The sequence below is a fragment of the Stomoxys calcitrans genome, chromosome 1 (assembly GCF_963082655.1).
Source record: "Stomoxys calcitrans chromosome 1, idStoCalc2.1, whole genome shotgun sequence".
In the NCBI taxonomy this organism is placed as follows: Eukaryota; Metazoa; Arthropoda; class Insecta; order Diptera; family Muscidae; genus Stomoxys; species Stomoxys calcitrans.
In genome coordinates this window covers 79,281,494-79,303,806 of record NC_081552.1, presented here as the reverse complement: position 1 = coordinate 79,303,806, position 22,313 = coordinate 79,281,494, and the positions used below count along the sequence as shown (strand labels likewise).

General features: G+C 39.9%; 3 protein-coding genes across 3 annotated transcripts; all 3 read right to left on the bottom strand.

Moving 5' to 3' along the window:
- Window positions 1-1,133: 1,133 nt before the first annotated feature.
- On the bottom strand, window positions 1,134-16,516 carry LOC131998497 (uncharacterized). The gene is made up of 2 exons (XM_059370786.1): window positions 16,410-16,516; window positions 1,134-2,117 (listed from the first exon to the last, which is right to left on the bottom strand). Exon 2 carries the CDS (start codon window positions 2,108-2,110, stop codon window positions 1,517-1,519), a length of 594 nt encoding a protein of 197 aa, XP_059226769.1. The 5' UTR covers window positions 2,111-2,117; window positions 16,410-16,516; the 3' UTR covers window positions 1,134-1,516.
- LOC131996218 (uncharacterized) lies at window positions 2,293-3,189 on the bottom strand. The gene has a single exon (XM_059365700.1). The coding sequence runs from the start codon at window positions 3,187-3,189 to the stop codon at window positions 2,293-2,295; it is 897 nt and encodes a 298-aa protein (XP_059221683.1).
- LOC131996216 (uncharacterized) lies at window positions 4,103-7,593 on the bottom strand. Its single transcript, XM_059365694.1, has 2 exons — window positions 4,234-7,593; window positions 4,103-4,171 (listed from the first exon to the last, which is right to left on the bottom strand). The coding sequence occupies exons 1-2, from the start codon at window positions 7,591-7,593 to the stop codon at window positions 4,103-4,105; spliced, it is 3,429 nt and encodes a 1,142-aa protein (XP_059221677.1).
- Window positions 16,517-22,313: the final 5,797 nt, after the last annotated feature.

Sequence of the window (22,313 nt, the reverse complement as noted above, 5' to 3'; positions counted from 1 at the left end):
GCCTTTCTGCAATTTGGCCTAGATCGGTCCAGATTTGAATGTAGCTGTCATATAGACGGATCTCTCGATTTAAGGTTTTGGACGCATTTATTGTCCGATGTCGCCGAAAATTGGGACATTGAGTTGCATTAGGCTCCTCAACATATTTTTTTTTAATTTGGCCCAGATCGGTTCAGATTTGAATATAGCTCCAATATTCCAATCTCTCGATTTAAGGTCTTGCTTTCTAAAATGCGTATTTATTGTCCGAAGTCGCCGAAATTTTGGACTGTAAGTTGTGTTAGGCTGCTCAACATCCTTTTTCAATTTGGTCCAGGTTGATCCAGATTTGGGTATAACTGTCATATGGACAGAATTTGGTCCAAATCGGACCATATTTAGATAAAGCTGCTACGACAGCATAAATTATCCAATTTTCACCGGTTCATGACGCAATGTAACCACTTTTACATATATACCCGAGGTGCTGTGTATCCCAAGTTCGGCCCGGCCGAACTTAACGCCTATTTACTTGTTAAACCCTCCACCATAGGATAGGGGTATAGTAATTTCGTCATTCTGTTTGTAACACCTCGAAACATGTGTCTGAGACCCCATAGAATATATATTGGGTTGCCCAAAAAGTAATTGCGAATTTTTAAAAAGAAAGTAAATGCATTTTTAATAAAACTTAGAAGAACTTTAATCAAATATACTGTTTTTACACTTTTTTTCTAAAGCAAGCTTAAAGTAACAGCTGATAACTGACATAAGAAAGAATGCAATTAAAGAGTCACAAGCTGTGAAAAAATTTGTCAACGCCGACTATATGAAAAATCCGCAATTACTTTTTGGCCAACCCAATATATTCTTGATCGCCATGTCATTTAAAGTCGATGTAGCCATGTCCATCTTTCTGTCGAAAGCACGCTAACTTTTGAAGGAGTAAAGCTAGCCGCTTAAAATTTTCCACAATTACCTTTGCACAAAAATGGGGGGATTCCTAGAGTAGACGGAGCGGAGGTGAGTGATGTATGTGGACTTTTGCGCTGTGACGTCACTGGCGGAATTCCCTGTGGAGTTAGTGGACTGTATAAGCGGGGTTTGCTGCTTATTATTCCTCATACCAAGAGGAATAATAAGTTCAATAGGAGTAGAGGTAGCCCAAAGAGAAAGGGGGAAATAAAAAGGCGGTAAGTGTTCGTTTTATATAAAAGAACAATGTTAAGGGTTTATTAAGGAAAGAGAGGAGATGGGTAGTGTGCGTGCTCACCTTGTCTGCGGTTGTTGAAGAAGTGAAGTAATGTAATTCTAAGACAAGGAGAGTGGCTTTAAGTACTAAATTTGACAGCTATTAATTCACAATCGTCTTATTCTATTACATCTTAGTACTAAGGGATTTCATATGATTTCTTATACTTATACAATTCAACATAATTCCCAATATAATTCAATTTGTTTTACGATAAGTACTTAACTACTAAAATACTTAAATTAAAGGACAAATTCAAATTTGTCCATGGCGCCGGCCTTGCGGTTACGCAAAATGTGTTGAAGATGCGCACAGTACGGTCGCCAAGGACTTGATGGCCTCTGACAAAACCAAGTAGTTTGGTTGAGGGGCTGCTTGGTGCTTTTTTGCAGAGGTGTGCTGTTGTTTTTTGGTGACCTTTGGCTTGGTTTTGCGCTGCTTTTGTTTGTTGTTGCGTTGTTGATTGTTGCGTTGGTGTGGATGGGGTCGAGCTGATTTCTGGCGAGCGGTATTGTTAGGCCTTGCTGATTTTCGTGATGGTGTTGTAGCTGGTTTAGGCTTATATTTGGAGGAAGCAGCAGATTTTGCTTGTTGCTGTAGGGAGCGGGCAGGCTTGGTGGGAGTGTGGGACTTCTTTTGCTGCACAGTGAAGTTGTGCAGGTGCAGCATGGTGTGGTGTTGAAACCCACACTTTCTGCAAGTGCCTGATGATATGCACTCCTCCACCGTGTGGCTTCTCGCAAGGCAATTACGGCAATACTCGTGACGTCGTACAGCCACCCGTCTATCCTCCACTGTCATCAAAATAAATCTGGGGCAGTGCTTCAAAGCGTGCCTTTTCTGACACAGCAGGCATTTATAAAGCTCATGAGCAGGCATGTTTAATCTAAAAGTGAAGAGATATTAGTTAAATGCAGATACAGGGGTGAAATGGCAAATAAAAATGAGATGAGTTTTTGTGTTAATATTAGAGAGATACCAAAACATTTCACCCACACACTATTGGGGTTGGTCCAATAAGGGAAGGAGACACAATTTTACTATCGGTCGAGTAATGACCCTTATGCAATCTTCACATCTGCAATTCGTGTGTTTTTGTCGGACCCCGCATGCGTCTTAACTACTCTCCCCAAGCGCCAGTCACTAGGCGGCAACAAATCGTCTATGACGACCACCAGATCGCCGATTTTCATATTTGGTGATGTGGTTCTCCATTTATAGCGTTTTTGAAGAGCTTTGAGGTAATCCTCCTTCCATCGTATGGCAAATTGGTGATGGATAGCCTTGAGTTTCAACCATCTATTTAGTAGGGAGACGTCCTGAGGAGTAGGCTCGGGAAATGCCATGATCGGCGAGCCCTTCAAGAAATGTCCGGGAGTCAACGCTGTGAGGTCGTTCGGATCCTCAGAGACAGCGGAAATTGGACGTGAGTTCAAGACACCCTCGATCCGGGCAAGCACGGTGGCAAACTGTTCGAAGGTGAACAAATGAGCCCCAGCTACTCTTCTAAAGTGGTGTTTGAAACTCTTGACAGCCGACTCCCAGAGTCCTCCCATATGAGGGGCGTGGGGTGGTATAAACTGCCATTCAAAGCCCTGTGTCGAATATCTTTCCGATATGTCGCTTGCTGATGTTTGGATGAAGCTTCTAAATTCCCGTAGCAGCTTGCGACTGGCACCAACGAAATTCCTACCATTATCCAAAACTACCTTCCGAGGTAGGCCTCGTCTCCCAAGAAAACGAGCAAAAGCGGCCTCAAATGCCGCCGTGGAAAGTTCCGAGCATGGTTCCAGATGTACGGCTTTCGTGGCGAAGCATACAAAGATGCTGACATAGCCCTTTAAGAGAGGGGAACGGCGTAGTGGAGAACTTTTAATATCAAAAGGTCCTGCAAAGTCTATGCCAGTGACGTGAAATGCCGGAGTTATCGTACATCTATCTTGAGGGAGCGGTGCCATTATCTGGGCGCAAGATCTTTTCTTGAAAATTATGCATGTCTTGCATTTATGGATGATACCTTTCACTCTTGGTCTTAGACGAGAAATGTAAAATTCTGTCTGGACCATACGACACATTAAAATACATTCTCCATGGGCCAGGAACGTGTGCAAGTGGAGCAAATACAACTGACAGAGACGAGAGTTACCAGGAAGTATAACTGGGAATTTCTCGTTATACGGTAGGGAAGAGGCGGCCAGCCGACCGTTCACCCGTAGGACTTTGTTACGGTCCAGAAATGGGTTCAAGCATTGCAGTGAACTTTTGCAAGACAATTCCTCGGATCTACCAACGGTCTTGTACTCCTCTGGGTACCATCTAATTTGAGCCAGCATTATGAGACGATTTTTCGTGAAAGTTACTTCAGCTTGGGTGAGGATGGGGGAGGAATTCCTCGCGGTACCCCTATATCTACTCAGGCAGTTATGGTAGAAACGAAATACAAAAGAGATCACTCTCAAGGCACGGGTATAGGAGGAAAACCTTATCAAGATGTCAGAGTCCTCGATAGTTTCATGCATGACCTGAATATTCTGCCGCCTCCCTATTTCCGGAGAGACCAACGGATTTCGGTTGGGCCATTCTGATGGTGGGTTCGTTAGCCAAGTCGGGCCATTAAACCACAACGAATTGCCGATGAGATCCTGTGGCCGGCAGCCCCTCGTTCCGAGGTCAGCTGGATTGTCGTGAGTAGGGACATGTCGCCATGTCCCCCCGGGTAAGAGATCGTGTATCTTCGACGTTCGATTTGCCACGTATGTCTCCCAGGTCCATGGTGGCTTTGACAACCAACCAAGTACTATTGAAGAGTCCGTCCAAAGAGTTATGCCACTGATATTCAAATCAAAAGTACATAGTACGAAGTTGACGAGCTTAGCGAGCAGAAATGCACCATTGAGTTCCAATCGAGGCAGGCAGACGGGTTTTAGTGGTGCTACCTTGCTTTTCGCAACGAGCAAGTTAGAGAAGACAACATATTTAAGAGTCTGGCACCGGATATAAACGCATGCACACATTGCCGCTTGAGACGCGTCAGAGAATCCATGTATTTCAACTATATCGGAGGGATGGTACTGCAGCCATCTGGGAATAGAAATCGACCCGATGTGCTTCAAATCGGATACCAGAGCGTTCCACTTCAGCAAAGTCTCTGGGCTGAGTTCATCATCCCAATCAAGACCTTCGAGCCAAAGTTGTTGCATCAATATCTTCGATCTAATTACTACAGGAGCAACCCAACCTGCAGGATCAAATAATTGAGCCACGGCTGAAAGAACCTTGCGTTTACTAATGGGTTGGTCCGTCGGAATGGCGCCGAGAGTGTAACTGAAGGAATCAGTTAGCGCATTCCATTTGATGCCAAGTGTCTTGGTAGTGCTCGACTCGTCAAAGCGCAAGAACTCGGAGTCATATAGACTCTCTTGTGGGAGATGAGCAAGCAATTTGGGGTCATTTGCAGTCATTTTAACAAGAGGAAACCCTGCCTGCTTAAGGACTGAGCTTAAGTTCTCTTGTGCTCGAATAGTGTCCTCTATAGAGAAGCCTCCGGACAAAATGTCGTCGACATATGTCTCTTTTCTCAATGTTTCCGCGACATCGGGAAACTCCCTTTCAGAATCAGAGGCGAGTTGTAGGAGCGTGCGAATTGCTAAGAACGGCGCACAGTTCACGCCAAAGGTAACCGTTTTTAACTCAAAATCTTTTACCGGTCCCTTGGGATCTGGCCGGAAAAGTATACGCTGATAAGCTCTGTCGATAGGGTGTAGCCATATCTGCCTATACATCTTTTGAATGTCCCCGCAGAAAACATATCTATACTTTCGCCAATTGAGAAGTACTGATGTCAAGTCAGTCTGGAGCGTAGGTCCAGTATGGAGCACATCATTTAAAGACTGTCTAGATTTGCTCTTACGAGACGCGTTAAAGACGATTCTGACTTTAGTGGACTTATGCTCTGGACGGACGACTGCATGGTGGGGAAGATAGAACGAATTGTATTTTCCACCGGAGTTTATTTCTTGGGATGAGGTCTCTTCAGCATGACCGAGAGAGATGTACTCGTTCAAAACTGAATTATATTCGGTATTTAGCTCGGGATCATCAGAGAGCTTTGACTCCATTCGATTATATTGAGCCAGAGCGAGAAAACGAGATGAGCCAAGAGATAGGGAGTCGGAGAATTCAGCTTTGAAAGGCAGTCTCACGACGTATCTACCATCCGAGGATCTGGAGGTAGTTTTCGAGTAGAACTCCTCGCAAAACTGATCTTCCTCACACAGAGGGGGAGCCATGGGTACCTCTTCTTGCTCCCAGAATTTTCTCAGAAGTTCGCTTATTTTTACATCCTCGGATTCAACCACGTTCGTGGAAAATGAGAAAATTCTTTCAGTTTGCATTGGACCGCTCAACACCCAGCCAAAAACCGTATTGTATGCTGAGGTATCACCACATATATTCTTCCTGATTCCTTCAACATTTATGAATCGTTCAGAATCATTGCCCAATATCAGGTCGATTTGAGCTGATTTATTAAAGCTTGGATCGGCTAAGTCAAGCTCCTCCAACTCTGAGGGATTTGATATCTCGAATGAGACGGAAGGAAGCCATTTTGTCACTTTAGGCAAAACTATAGCCGAGACAGTAAAGCGGACGTCGTACTTCTCCGCAACAATGACGAGTTGGCATTCCTTTTCCGACGTCTGAGTTTGTTCGCCAATTCCAAAAATCTCAAAGTGCGCTTTAGTAGTGGGAAGTTGCAAGCGCTTCTGCGTTCTTTGAGTAATGAATGTTCGTTGAGAACCAGGATCAATAAGGGCTCTTAGAGTAAACAGCTCCCCCTGATGTTCAATGCGAACCAGAGCTGTTCGTAGCAAAATCATTTCATTGTTGGCCGAGAAATTGGCCTGAACATGAGAGAGTCGTCTTGCCCCTGAAGTTGAGGGCGCTTCAATATGAGATGAAGCCTTTGGGCTTGGATCAGATGATTGGATCGGAACTTTGTTGTCGTTATGACTGGTATGAGGTACTTGATCCTCAGATTTTCCCTCAGGTTTGCCCTTAAGGTGAAGAAGGGTATGATGTGGCTTGTGACAAACGATGCAAGTGTTTGTACTTTTGCAATTTGTCTTGAGATGAGACGAGGATAAGCAATTAATGCATAATTTGTGCTTAAACGCAAAATCTATGCGTTGCTGTGCAGTATATTTCCGAAACTGGCCACAGCTTCTTATTGAGTGATCGGAACTGCATAGGGGGCAAGAAGAACTGAGCTTTTCTTGCGAGTGATAAGTTTGGATCTTACCACTGTTTTGAGATGGGAGCGAACTTCTAGTTTTTGTGGCCTTCATGCTTGAAAGACGTTCTACGATCTCGTATCGACTAATGAGAAACCCGTCTAGCTGGTTCCAAGTGGGAAGTTCACGGTGAGATGTGAGTGATTGTTCCCAGAGAGCCAGTGTCTCATCTGGCAACTTGGTCGATACCAAGTATAACAAGATTGGATCCCAGCTTTCCACATCGACGTCAAGAGTTCTTAGAGTGCAGAGACAATCATTAACTGTGGATTGAATCCTGTGAATTGCTTCACTATTCTCCACAGAGGCCGTTGGGATGTTGAAGAGGATTTTCAACTGATTATCTACTAAGACTCGCTTATTCTCATAGCGAGCTTTGAGGGCACTCCAAGCGAGCTCAAAATTCTCATCACAGAGAGTGTACCTTTTGACTATGGCACCGGCCGCACCCCTAGTCTTGTTTCGCAGATGATATAACTTTTGAGCTCGGGTCAATTTCGGATGGTTTGCGTAAACCGCCGTGAACATGTCACGGAATGACGGCCATTCTTCGTAACCTCCTTTAAATACCTCAGTATCACAGGGAGGGACCTTGATATAGCTAGTACCAATCTCTTGAGAAGGATGGTTAGCCGTAGATTGGGGAATATAAGCCGGAATAAGGCTGTGCCTCGCGTTCTGGCGAGCATTTCCACCCGAGATTCTCAGAATGTCGAGAATCTGGGATCTTGCCGTGTAATATGCCTCAGAACTGGCGTTGAAATTTATCCTTGCGTTCGCCCTAAAGTCCTTGGTATTGGTGTTACTTGGAGCTAGCATGAGACCTTCATAGGTAGCCTGAAGTTGTTGCCACCTATTCTCCAAATCTTCCAACTTCACCTCCAATAGCGAATCCGTTTGATCCTGAATGTCACTTTGCTCAAACTGAGTGCAAAAGTTGATCAAATGGTCGCAATCAAAGAGAAATTTGCCCTGACTTGGAGACGTTTTCACTGAGGAAGCGGAGCTTGTAAGATTATCAGATCCCGAAGGTAGGGATGCCAAATCTGAGGCCGCGTTTTCCAAGCTCATCTTAAATCGGTTTCGTACAATAGCGCGAGAGAAAAAAGGGATTGAGGAGAACAGCGCGGGGTTGGCTATATTTTCAGTGTAGTTCAAGAATTATTTGGTAGTGTTCCGGTCGAAATCTCTTTGTAGAGAGAGAGAGAGAGGGAGTGAGAAATAATTTGGATTTGCGGTGTGAGTAGGTGCAAGGGTAAGCTCCAATAAATCACCAAATCGTTACTTCAGCGTTCAAAAGACTTCTGAATTAGAACGGTAGCGGGATATGCAATAAATGCCGAAATATAACCTTATAATTCAGAATTATGCGGTTGTCTAAACATAGATGAGCTTAGACTTCAAGTGTGAGTATTCTAAACTCAAGATTTCATGGAAACCCCAAATAATTCTTTGCAATGTAAGCGGGAGTTTCAAATGTACGGGATGAACATAATCATAACAGTGATAAGCGATATACCGATGAAAGACATTTGAAAAGCAAGCCGAATTCCATTAAATCGGCGTCAAAAAACAAATCGTGTTAAACAAAATATTTAACTTGTAAAGCAAGTTCACTGAAGGCTGGAATGTTATAAGAATCTAAAATGCTTATCCTGTGCAATAGGGGTTAGTATCTGGGTGCAATTGGGCTTTTGTTAATATGTATACAAATATCTATTATACATTGACTTCCAATTCCTTCAAATGAATTGAAGAGTAAAATCTGCATGAGTGCATTTTTCGCCATAAAAAACGGGGATATTCCTTCCTGTGTACGGTTTGGCTGATACGTTATTACCATATCATAAACCAGTACGCAAATCAGATGTTCTATACAAGTAAAAGTTACCGTGAACTTTGATTCATTGTCAGCTTCAGTTAGGAATACACACAGAGGAATCTATGCAAGGAAACACAATCCCACAAATAGGCACAAATCAACTAATCTGGCAACACCGTACCCGTGGTGTATGTCTTCTACTTGGTCAATGACCCAAAAGAAGTAAGCAAAACAGAAAATGGGAATGTTTACATACAAATAAATTTAATATGGAAATAACTCTGCACTAACACGGGAACGTAACTGTGATATTAGGTTTAGTTTCAATGGTAGAGTTTTAAATGAAACCCCAAGTGTAAGATATTTGACAAGAGCAAATGGCTTGAAAATATTGTTTAATGTAATGTCTTACCGTCCTAACACAACAATGAGATAGACCGAGAAGTGTGCAAAAATTTCAACGATTCTAATTGGCGATATAAATAACAAGTGAAATATACAACACCCAGTATTTCCTCAAGTGCATACATCCAATTTAATAATTATTGTAATATTTCTTCCTTCTACCCTATATTAGGGTACTTTGCCTTTTGGTATACGTCACGAGTTCAATGACCACATAGACGGATTGATCTCGCTTTCGTTCTGTGGTTCAATTCGTTTGTAGGTATGTACGTTTTTGTTTTCGTTATTCTTTCTCTCAATAACAGCAGCTTTGATTATGCCTTGGTCTATTTTTATACCCTCCACCATAAGATGGGGGGTATACTAATTTCGTCATTCTGTTTGTAACTACTCGAAATATTCGTCTGAGACCCCATAAAGTATATATATTCTTGATCGTCGTGAAATTTTATGTCGATCTAGCCATGTCCGTCCGTCTGTCCGTCCGTCCGTCCGTCCGTCCGTCCGTCCGTCCGTCCGTCCGTCCGTCCGTCCGTCCGTCCGTCCGTCCGTCCGTCCGTCCGTCCGTCCGTCCGTCCGTCTGTCTGTCGAAAGCACGCTAACTTCCGAAGGAGTAAAGCTAGCCGCTTGAAATTTAGCACAAATACTTCTTATTAGTGTAGGTCGGTTGGTATTGTAAATGGGCCATATCGGTCCATGTTTTGATATAGCTGCCATATAAACCGATCTTGGGTCTTGAATTCTTGAACCTCTAGAGTGCGCAATTCTTATCCGATTGGCACGAAATTTAGCACGACGTGTTTTGTTATGACATCCAACAACTGTGCCAAGTATGGTTGAAATCGGTTCATAATCTGATATAGCTGCCATATAAACCGATCTTGGGTCTTGACTTCTTGAGCCTCTAGAGTGCGCAATTCTTATCCGATTTGAATGAATTTTGGCACGACGTGTTTTGTTATGATGTCCAACAACTGTGCCGAGTATGGTTCAAATCGGTTCATAATCTGATATAGCTGCCATATAAACCGATCTTGGGTCTTGACTTCTTGAGCCTCTAGAGTGCCCAATTCTTATCCGATTTGAATGAATTTTGGCACGACGTGTTTTGTTATGATATTCAACAACTGTGCCAAGTATGGTCCTAATCGGTTTATAACCTGATATAGCTGCCATATAAACCGATCTTGGGTCTTGACTTCTGAAGCCTCTAGAGTGCGCAATTCTTATCCGATTACAATGAAATTTTGCACGACGTGTTTTGTTATGATATTCAACAACTGTGCCAAGTATGGTCCTAATCGGTTCATAACCTGATATAGCTGCCATATAAACCGATCTTGGGTCTTGACTTCTTAAGCCTCTAAAGTGCGCAATTCTTATCAGATTGGAATGAAATTTTGCACGACATGTTTTTTTATGATATCCAACAAGTGTGCCAAAAATGGTTCAAATCGGCTCATAAACTGATATAGCTGTCATATAAACAGATTTGGGGACTTGACTTCTTGAGCTTCTAGAGGACGCAATTCCTATCTGATTTGGCTGAAATTTTGCATGACGTTTTTTATTTTTTATTTTTTCTTTCAACCACTGTGTCAAATAAGGTTTAAATCGGTTCATAACCTGATATAGCTGCCATGTAAACCGATCTGGGATCTTGACTTCTTGAGCCTCTTGAAGTCGCAATTATTATCCGATTTGCCTGAAATTTTGTACGATGGATCCTCTCTTGACCATCAACATACGTGTTGATTATGGTCTAAATCTGTTTATAGCCCCATACAGCTCCCATATAAATCGATCTCTCTATTTTACTTCTTGAGCCCCCAAAGGGCGCAATTCTTACTCGAATTGGCTGACATTTTACACAGGCCTCCAACATATAATTTAATTGTGGTCCAAACCGGACCATATCTTGATATCGCTCTAATAGCAGAGCAAATCTTTTCTTATATCACTTTTTGCCTAAGAAGAGATGTCGGGAAAAGAACTCGACAACTGCGCTCCATGGTGGAGGGTATATAAGATTCGGCCCGGCCGAACTTAGCACGCTTTTACTTGTTTTTTTCTTCTTCTTTTGCCCTTGCTTTTTAGATTGGCAAATAGTAATAATGTAAATATAAATTGTGCAATACGGAGTATATATTTTTAAAAGCGGGAGAAGTGCAATACCAATATCTTCATCTACAATAAGTGCAATATGATTGGAAACGAAATTAAATATTCGTTTTTATACAAGTGATACGAGATGATAATATAAGCACAGTGGTGAGATTGTAAATAAAACCAATACAAAATTCACTGGAATTGTGAAAATGATTAAAACCTGAGAGCCGTTACAGCATGGATAAACTACAGATTGGGAGATGTGCAATAATAGATTTATTCTAAAACAAAGCGGGAGCAGTGCAATACAAAGCCACAGTGCCTTTATTTACCAATTGTGCAATTTAGGCTTATGGAAAATTCCCTTGGCCGCCAATCATAAATCGACTCATTAACGCAAAATCAGTGATGGTAAATATTAAGTCTTCTGTCGGAAATTTACTGACTTTGTGGTAAAAGATTATAACACGAGATTAGTTATCGAATTCTGCATACAAAACACCCAATGGGGCAATAATTTTCAACTAATGTTGTTGGGAAAAGTGAAATTTTCTACCAACCAAAGGAATAATAGGTATGTTCGTGTAGAATATATGGCTGCAGTGCAATGTTTAACCATTAAGTGCAGTAAATTAAAAGTTTCAATATCGGACGATAATTTCTAGTTGGTGCAATTTATCTCGTGGGTTGCGCAATGTTTTGAAGGCCGGGTCCATAAATAATATATTAATATTGAATAAAACTATGTGCAATAATTTTCAAGTCTAATGAACCCTATGTATGTTGTCAAAATGTGTGCACTGAACAAACCGTATATCTTTGCCATGAACATACTTTATATTTCTCTAATGAGTTTGGCCCAGTGTACTATTTTCGATAACCTGTACAAAAAAATTTGCATTCCAGTATCGAACGAGCAATAAATTTAGGGAATTGTGCAATGTATTGGACGCCGATGCAATAACTCAATTTGTAATTCTATAGCGAATACAAACTTTGTACAATATCATCCCTCCTTTAATAAAACATGAAAGCCTTTATTAAAATAAGCATATTTTAAACGCCGCAATAAAAAAAGGGAATAGAGCAATATCTTAATGTCTTCTTCTTGAGTTTCTTCCTTTCTTATAGTTTTTCCATTCGTATCTGCTTTTGTTTTGATCTTTCCTCTGATGACTTTAAGTAATACCGTGGTTTGTGTGTATACCTAGGTCTTCCTTTATCTTTGTTAACATCTGCTATGCGGATGGGAGATTATAACATTGAATGCATAAAGGTAATGAGCGGGAGCAACAATAACGAAAAGTGGATATAAGGGAATGTAGTGCAATAATAACTGGTTAGTCAGTAACAGTGCTATCTTCTTTAATAGGTTTAGTTTTAGCGCAATAATTTCTCAATTAAAGTCGCAAAATGCAAAATTTAAAAGCTTCACCCAAAACAACTCAATATTCCACTATCTGTGTGAGAATCAGTCGGGAACTGTGCAATTATGACAAATTATCGCTGTGATATGGGGAAAGTGCAATAATTTTAATTTCTTGTTTGTTTTATTCTGTCCTTAGTATTTAGTTAGTTTAGTTTTATTTTGAAAATATTAAAATCGGAAAATACCTTGTAGTGCGGCAATTTTAAAACCCTTTTTTGAAATACTTTTCTTTGACTTGGTTTTATGCTTTTTTTTTTTTTAAATTTCTTTGAGTTGGTTTTGTGTTGTTTTCGTATTTGCTTTGCTTTTCTTGATACACAGCCCTTTTCTTCGTTTGCCTTTTTTATAACTTTCAAAGTATTTCGTGACAATTCTTCTTACTTCAAGTTTTAATTTTCTTATTTCTTCTATGGCACATTTATTATTCAAAATTAATTCTTTTTTGATTTCTATTCGTTTTCTTTAAATACTTCGTTTCCTTTTTTTTGAGTTTTCAAGATTTCTGCTCACTTTTCAATTGCACTCTTCAAGTTCTGTTCCCCACGAATTCAAATTCAAACTAAGCTCTTCCTATTCTTCTGTGCTCGATTTCGTTATGACACTTGCTCACGATATTCCGCAAGTCTTTCTTCTTCCTTTTTCTGTCTCTCGAAATGAGATTAGTAAATGAGTGAGATGAGTAAATCCTATTTCTCTCTTTCTTACACCGCGAGAAAAGGTTGTTGAACTTATGTATATGACGACTGATCCATATATCGCAAGTTGCTCTTTCCTTTTACCTTCGATGGCAATATATAAATGTAAATTACGGGATTTGACCGTTATCAAGCACCTCTCGGAAAAAAAATTCTTCTTTTCGCCTATAGGGTTTTTATTGCATCTCAACACGATTTTTCCAGCATAGAAACTTTTCTCAATGTCTAGCACACTCGGACAGACAACTAGACACTTCTTGTACTTGCACTCTTTTTATACCCTCCACCATAAGATGGGGGGTATACTAATTTCGTCATTCTGTTTGTAACTACTCGAAATATTCGTCTGAGACCCCATAAAGTATATATATTCTTGATCGTCGTGAAATTTTATGTCGATCTAGCCATGTCCGTCCGTCTGTCCGTCCGTCCGTCCGTCCGTCCGTCCGTCCGTCCGTCCGTCCGTCCGTCCGTCCGTCTGTCTGTCGAAAGCACGCTAACTTCCGAAGGAGTAAAGCTAGCCGCTTGAAATTTTGCACAAATACTTCTTATCAGTGTAGGTCGGTTGGTATTGTAAATGGGCCATATCGGTCCATGTTTTGATATAGCTGCCATATAAACCGATCTTGGGTCTTGACTTCTTGAGCCTCTAGAGTGCGCAATTCTTATCCGATTGGAATGAATTTTTGCACGACGTGTTTTGTTATGATATCCAACAACTGCGCCAAGTATAGTTCAAATCGGTCCATAACCTGATATAGCTGCCATATAAACCGATCTTGGGTCTTGACTTCTTGAGCCTCTAGCGTGCGCAATTCTTACCCGATCAGAATGAAATTTTGCACGTCGTGTTTTGTTATTATATCCAACAACTGTGCCAAGTATGGTTCAAATCGGTCCATAACCTGATATAGCTGCCATATAAACCGATCTTGGGTCTTGACTTCTTGAGCCTCTAGAGTGCGCAATTCTTATCCGATAGGAATGGAATTTCGCACGACGTGTTTTGTTATGATATCCAACAACTGTGCCAAGTATGATTCAAATCGGCCCATAACCTGATATAGCTGCCATATAAACCGATCTTGGGTCTTGACTTCTTGAGCCTCTAGAGGGCCCAATTCTTATCCGAATGTAATGGAATTTTGCACGACGTGTTTTGTTATGATACCCAACAACTGTGCTAAGTATGGTTTACATCGGTCCTGATATAGCTGTCATATAAACTGATCTGGGGATTTGACTTCTTGAGCTTTTAGATGGCGCAATTCCTATCCGATTTGGCTGAAATTTTGCATGACGTATTTTATTTTTACTTTCAACAACTGTGTCAAATAAGGTTCAAATCGGTTCATAACCTGATATAGCTGCCATATAAACCGATCTGGGATCTTGTTTTTTCTCTGTGTTAAGTGTGGTAGTATTTATTAGTGCAAAAGTAAATGTTTCGTATGGACTTTTAATTACACAACGTTAAAGTTTTTGAAGTCTGTATTTCAATTCGCGCACATCTTATTTACGAGAAGCTCACTGAGTTTATTGGATAAGTCTGCATAGCTCAACCGTGATGCAGCTATTTCATCACGTTGGCGTAGTCCATTTTATTATAAAAGTTCTAAGACACGTCAAAGCAATTTGCAGTTCCTAGCTGAATATTTATCTGTTTATTGTAGAAAAACTATTATCTTCTTGTATATTTACATGTTGGGATTCTTCAAATTCTAAATTTTTCTTTATTTTTCCATACAGTACTACTTTCGGTACCAATTACAAATATAGGGCAATAACTTCAATTTCAACATTGGTTGTAGCTACCGAACTGTTTATGAACCGTCATAGTATGTGGAACCATCAGCATTCGGTTGGCAAACAAATTGGTTGAGACAACGAATCTGTTTTCTGTGTGGAGACCGGCAAACTATTTCTTTACCACAGAGAATTGGTTATAAGTGCAAGTTGATTTGATTTAAAGAAGACTAAATGATGACTTTTTAATAGGTAGTCAAATAGTCAGTTATAGACCACCACCACATGATGATCAATGTTGTAGGCGCTAAGTCACTCATAGCGAGTAGCGATATAACAAAGGAAATTTATAGACTCTGCTCTGGTATGCTGGTCCCACTAATGCCTAAGGTTGTCCCATTTTCACGATAGGTCACGTGACGATCTTGCAATATCAGATGGCGCACAGCATCAATGGTTTTTAGAACAACAACTGATTTTCGACGACCTTCACGAAATTCGTCTTGGAGTGAACTACGACCTTGATTGAATTCACCATACCAACGATAAACACTGGTCCATAATGGAGCTTCATCGCCAAAAATTTAAATAATTTCATCGATGCACTGTTGTTGAGTTAATCCACGTCGAAAGTTGTAAAAAATAATCGCAAGAAGATGTTCACGATTTAATTCCATTTGTTGGGCGAGATGAACCTTTTAAGTTACTGTAAACACCACAAATAGCGTTCGTATGGTAAAACGTTCTGGGTACGTATAACCTCAAAAATGTCAGGCTTTACGATAGAGCCGTCAGTTGGCAGATTGCAACACAAGGGTTGTCCAATCCCGAAATATAAAAGGCAACTTTCGTACTGTAAGTCAGGCGATATAACATTTTCGAAGCATGGCATTTCACTAAAAGCTCTTTAGTTATCAAAAATAATTATTCGAAGGATAATTGAATGAATTTCTTCACGAAGTATTTTATTATGATAAACAACAACTGTGCCAAGTATGGTTCAAATGGGTTCATAACCTGCTATAGCTGCCATATATATACCGATCTGGGATCTTGATTTCCTTAGCCTCTAGAGGTCGCAATTATTATCCAATTTGCCTGAAATTTTGTGCGACGGATCCTCCCACGACCATCAACATACGTATTTATTATGGTCTGAATCGGTCTATAGCCCGATACAGCTCCCATATAAATCGATATCTCTATTTTATTTTTTGAGCCCCCAAAGGTTGCAATCCTTATTCGAATTGCCTGAGATTTTACACAGGTCTCCAACATATAATTTAATTGCCTTAGAAGAGATGCCGGGAAAAGAACTCGACAAATGCGATCCATGGTGGAGGGTATATAAGATTCGGCCCGGCCGAACTTAGCACGCTTTTACTTGTTTCTTTTCGTTTCGCACAATTTCATATAGACATTAACAAAGAAAGGCTTTAACATACATTCATACACACTTTCTTGCAGGCTTTAAGAGATGAATTTATGCAATTTTTCAAATTTTAACAATATTTTATTTAAGCTGCGTTTAACAAAAATTTTAGTTTTAAGATGTTTCACGCAATATTCCAACATGAATTTTTCAGCAATTAAACATCCTCAAATTTTGTCACTTTTGTATGTATGTATGTAGTACGTAGCTTTGTCTTTTATATTTTTAAACACAAACCGTCTCACTTACCGACAATTATGTTGGGCAATGTGCGTAGATGGGTTTTATCTCAGCTGATGGTCGTCTCAGTGAACGGCTAACGATGGACCATGCACAAAAATGGGGGGAATCCTAGAGTAGACGGAGCGGAGGTGAGTGATGTAATGACTGATGTATGTGGACTTTTGCGCTGTGACGTCACTGGCGGAATTCCCTGTGGAGTTAGTGGACTGTATAAGCGGGGTTTGCTGCTTATTATTCCTCATACCAAGAGGAATAATAAGTTCAATAGGAGTAGAGGTAGCCCAAAGAGAAAGGGGGAAATAAAAAGGCGGTAAGTGTTCGTTTTATATAAAAGAACAATGTTAAGGGTTTATTAAGGAAAGAGAGGAGATGGGTAGTGTGCGTGCTCACCTTGTCTGCGGTTGTTGAAGAAGTGAAGTAATGTAATTCTAAGACAAGGAGAGTGGCTTTAAGTACTAAATTTGACAGCTATTAATTCACAATCGTCTTATTCTATTACATCTTAGTACTAAGGGATTTCATATGATTTCTTATACTTATACAATTCAACATAATTCCCAATATAATTCAATTTGTTTTACGATAAGTACTTAACTACTAAAATACTTAAATTAAAGGACAAATTCAAATTTGTCCAACTTTTTAATAGTGTAGGTCGGTTGTGATTGTACATGGGCCAAATTGCCTATGTTTTGATATAGCTGCCATATAAACCGATCTTGGGTCTTGACTTCTTGAGCCGCTGGAGGGGGCATTCCTCATCTGATTTAGCTGAAATTTTGCATGAGGTGTTTTGACTTTCAATAACTGTGCTAAGTATGGGGCAAATCTGTACATTACCTAGTATAGCTGCCATATAAACCGATATGGGATCTTGACTTATTGAGCCTCTAGAGGGCGCAATTCTCATCCGATTTGGCAGAAATTTTGTACAAAGGCTTTTCTCCTGACCTTCATCATACGTGTCTCATATGGTCTGAATCGATCAATAGCTTGATACAGCTCCCATAGAAACTTATCTCCCGATTTTGCTTCTTGAGCCCCTCAAGAAGCAATTCTAATTCGAATGAACTGAAATATAACACAATGACTTCTACAATGTTCTGCATTCATTTATGGTCCGAATCGGACTATAACTTGATATAGCTCCAATAGCATAGCAGTTCTTATTCAATATTCTTTGTTTGCCTAAAAAGAGATACATAGAACTCGACAAATGCGATCAATAGTGGAGGGTATATACGATTCAGCCCGGCCGAACTTATCACGCGCTTACTTCTTTAGTTATGATATGATCATAGATGCCTGACTGGCTTCTGGATACTAATATACAAGTAAAAACATGCAAAGTTCGGCCGGGCCGAATCTTATATACCCTCCACCATGGATCGCATTTGTCGAGTTCTTTCCCCGGCATCTCTTCTAAGGCAAAAAAAGGATATAAAAAAAGATTTCCTCTGCTATTTGAGCGATATCAAGATATGGTCTGGCTTGGAACACAATTAAATTATATGTTGGAGACCTGTGTAAAATGTCAGTCAATTCGAATAAGAATTGCGCCCTTTGGGCTTTGGGGGCTTAAGAAGAAAAGTAGAGAGATCGATTTATATGGGAGCTGTATCGGGTTATAGACCGATTCAGACCATAATAAATACGTATGTTGATGGTCATAAGAGGATCCGTCGCACAAAATTTCAGCCAAATCGGATAAGAATTGCGCACTCTAGAGGCTCAAGAAGCCAAGACCCAAGATCGGTTTGTATGTCAGCTATATCAGGTTATGGACCGATTTTAACCATACATGGCACAGTTGTTGGATATCATAATAAAATACTTCGTGCAAAAATTCATTCAAATCGGATAAGAATTGCGCACTCCAGAGGCTCAAGAAGTCAAGACCCAAGATCGGTTTATATGGCAGCTATATCCGGTTATGGACCGATTCGAACCATACTTGGCACAGTTGTTGGATATCATAACAAGATAAGAATTGCGCACTCCAGAGGCTCAAGAAGTCAAGACCCAAGATCGATTTATATGGAAGCTATATCAGGTTATAAACCGATTTGAACCATATTTAGCACACTTGTTGGATATTGTAACAAAACAGGTCGTGCAAAATTTCATTCTAATCGGATAAGAATTACGCACTCGTGAGGGTCAAGAAGTCAAGACCCACGATCGATTTATATGGAAGCTATATCAGGTTATAAACCGATTTCAACCATACTTAGCACAGTTGTTGGATATTGTAACAAAACACGTCGTGCAAAATTTCATTCCAATCGGATAAGAATTGCGCACTCTAGAGGCTTAAGAAGTCAAGACCCCAGATCGGTTTATATGGCAGCTATTTCAGGTTATGGACCGATTTGAACCATACTTGTCGCAGTTGTTGGATATCATAACAAAACACGTCGTGCAAAATTTCATTCCAATCGGATAGGAATTACGCACTCTAGAGGCTCAAGAAGTCAAGACCCAAGATCGATTTATATGGCAGCTATATCAGGTTATAAACCGATTTGAACCATACTTAGCACAGTTGTTGGATATTGTAACAAAACACGTCGTGCAAAACTTCATTCAAATCGGATAAGAATTGCGCACTCTATAGGCTCAAGAAGTCAAGACCCAAAATCGGTTTATATGGCAGCTATATCAAAACATGGACCGATATGGCCCATTTACAATACCAACCGACCTACACTAATAAGAAGTATTTGTGCAAAATTTCAAGCGGCTAGCTTTACTCCTTCGGAAGTTAGCGTGCTTTCGACAGACAGACGGACGGACATGGCTAGATCGACATAAAATTTCACGACGAGAATCAAGAATATATATACTTTATGGAGTCTCAGACGAATATTTCGAGTAGTTACAATCAGAATGACGAAATTAGTATACCCCCCATCCTATGGTGGAGGGTGTAAAAATGGACGGCTCCCTGGATACTAATATATATACTAAGTTTGGACCAACTTTCATGTTCTCTTATATTATGCTAGGTGGAGTGTTTCTCCTCATTCGAATTTGAAGCCAAATTTTTGCTCTATGCCCGAATTTCTTTTCCGTTTGGACTTGAACAATTTTGTATCAGATTCGTATTCTAATTGCAAAGAGCTTTCATTTCTCCCAAACTACATTTAAAACCAACATTGTCTCGAACGGTCCACTCTTCAGTTTAGTTGGTGTTTCTGGGGCAATGTGATTCTGATATCAAAAAAATTGTTATGCCTATTCTTTTCTCCAGACCATCCTACACAAACTATGACGATTTCAAGAAAATAAGTTGGGCTGTGTTATAGTCTAAACAAAACAATAATGCCATAAATGTATTATTATTTTGCAAAAGGTTAGGTAAAATACAATATAATACAATAAAATACAAATACGATAAGCTAGCCACCTAAGAAACGTTTACAATTAGCGTGCATTTGATCAAATCCAATCTAATGTTTGGCAATTTCTTTTCAGTAATCAATAAAAGTCCTTCATTTCTTGTGATGTTCATTTTCTCTTTGGGAAAATAACGTAAAACATAAAATAATATTGGGGAAATTATGTGCAAAGCCCCTACCAACAATGCTAAATTTTTTTGAGTTTCAAAAAGCAAAAAAATTCATGTGCACATGACAGCGACTTAAAGAAAAAGTTATAAAATGTCCTATGAGTCCTGAAAGTCTCCTTTTAATATCTTAAACGTCGTTATCCGACCACCCTTTAGCCCATTTATGATATCAATAAAGTATTTCAACGAATAAAGCATGCTGCAAAATTCCACAGTTCTTTTTTATACCCTCCACCATAAGATGGGGGGTATACTAATTTCGTCATTCTGTTTGTAACTACTCGAAATATTCGTCTGAGACCCCATAAAGTATATATATTCTTGATCGTCGTGAAATTTTATGTCGATCTAGCCATGTCCGTCCGTCTGTCCGTCCGTCCGTCCGTCCGTCCGTCCGTCTGTCTGTCGAAAGCACGCTAACTTCCGAAGGAGTAAAGCTAGCCGCTTGAAATTTTGCACAAATACTTCTTATTAGTGTAGGTCGGTTGGTATTGTAAATGGGCCATATCGGTCCATGTTTTGATATAGCTGCCATATAAACCGATCTTGGGTCTTGACTTCTTGAGCCTCTAGAGTGCGCAATTTTTATCCGATTGAAATGAAATTTTGCACGACGTGTTTTGTTATGATATCCAACAACTGTGCCAAGTATGGTTTAAATCGGTCCATAACCTGATATAGCTGCCATATAAACCGATCTTGGGTCTTGACTTCTTGAGTCTCTAGAGTGCACAATTCTTATCCGATTGGAATGAAATTTTGCACGACGTGTTTTGTTATGATATCCAACAACTGTGCCAAGTATAGTTTAAATCGGTCCATAACCTGATATAGCTGCCATATAAACCGATCTTGGGTCTTGACTTCTTGAGCCTCTAGAGTGCGCAATTCTTATCCGATTGAAATGAAATTTTGCACGACGTGTTTTGTTATTATATCCAACAACTGTGCCAAGTATGGTTCAAATCGGTTCATAACCTGATATAGCTGCCATATAAACCGATCTTGGGTCTTGACTTCTTGAGCCTCTAGAGTGCGCAATTCTTATCCGATTGAAATGAAATTTTGCACGAAATATTTCGTTATGATATCCAATAACTGTGCCAAGTATGGTTTAAATCGGTCTATAGCCTGATATAGCTGTCATATAAACAGATCTTGGGATTTGACTTCTTGAGCTTCTAGAGGGCGCAGTTCCTATCCGATTTGGCTGAAATTTTGCATGACGTATTTTATTTTTACTTTCAATAACTGTGTCAAATAAGGTTCAAATCGGTTCATAACCTGATATAGCTGCCATATAAACCGATCTGGGATCTTGACTTCTTGACCCCTAGAGGTCGCAATTATTATACGATATGCCTGAAATTTTGTACGACGGATCCTCTCATGACCATCAACAAACGTGTTTATTATGGTCTGAATCGGTCTATAGCCCGATACAGATCCCATATAAATCGTTCTCCCTATTTTACTTCGTGAGCCTCAATGGGCGCAATTCTTATACGAATTGGCTGAAATTTTACACAGGTCTCCAACATATAATTTAATTGTGGTCCGAACCGGACCATATTTTGATATCGTTTTAATAGCAGAGCAACTCTTTTCTTATATCTTTTTTTGCCTAAGAAGAGATTCCGGGAAAAGAACTCGACAAATGCGATCCATGGTGGAGGGTATATAAGATTCGGCCCGGCCGAACTTATCACGCTTTTACTTGTTTTAATTTTCTAAATTTTGGAATTATGGAGATAAGTCAACCCAAAGTGAATAAATACTACCCGGCAAACTTGATAGATATTTCTTTTTTTAAATATTATTACCAACCACTTTCGACAACTTCCCAAAAAGAAAGGAATGTGTAATGTCTCTTGGATCTTTTAGAAATGATGAATAAGTTCTTCTTGTATGCCTTCCATGAGAAGTTGTATCGGATTGTGTTGTAAATTTTTAAAAATGGGTTATATAAGGCCTGATTTTTGGAACGCTTCTCACCTTTTCCGCTGGGTAGTTGGTGGAATTTATTCAATTTATTCAACAACAACTAGTTCAAAACTTTAAAATTTAAGTAATTTTTCCCCAACACTCACATATAAAAATTGGCAACAATCACTTTTCCATCTGTCGATTTGTCTCGTGTCAATTAAAATGTGTATGGGAAAGTGTGCGACATTTTCGCAATGTTCGTTGCTTGTTTTAGTTGCCTGTCACAATTTCTGCCATGGCTGATGACACCATCCTTTTCAAGCCATTGGCCAGGTTGACGCCGCTGATATTTCTTTATTTCTTCCTCACTCTTTCTTCCCTTGCTTTTGCTAATGTTGTTGTTACGCTTTACT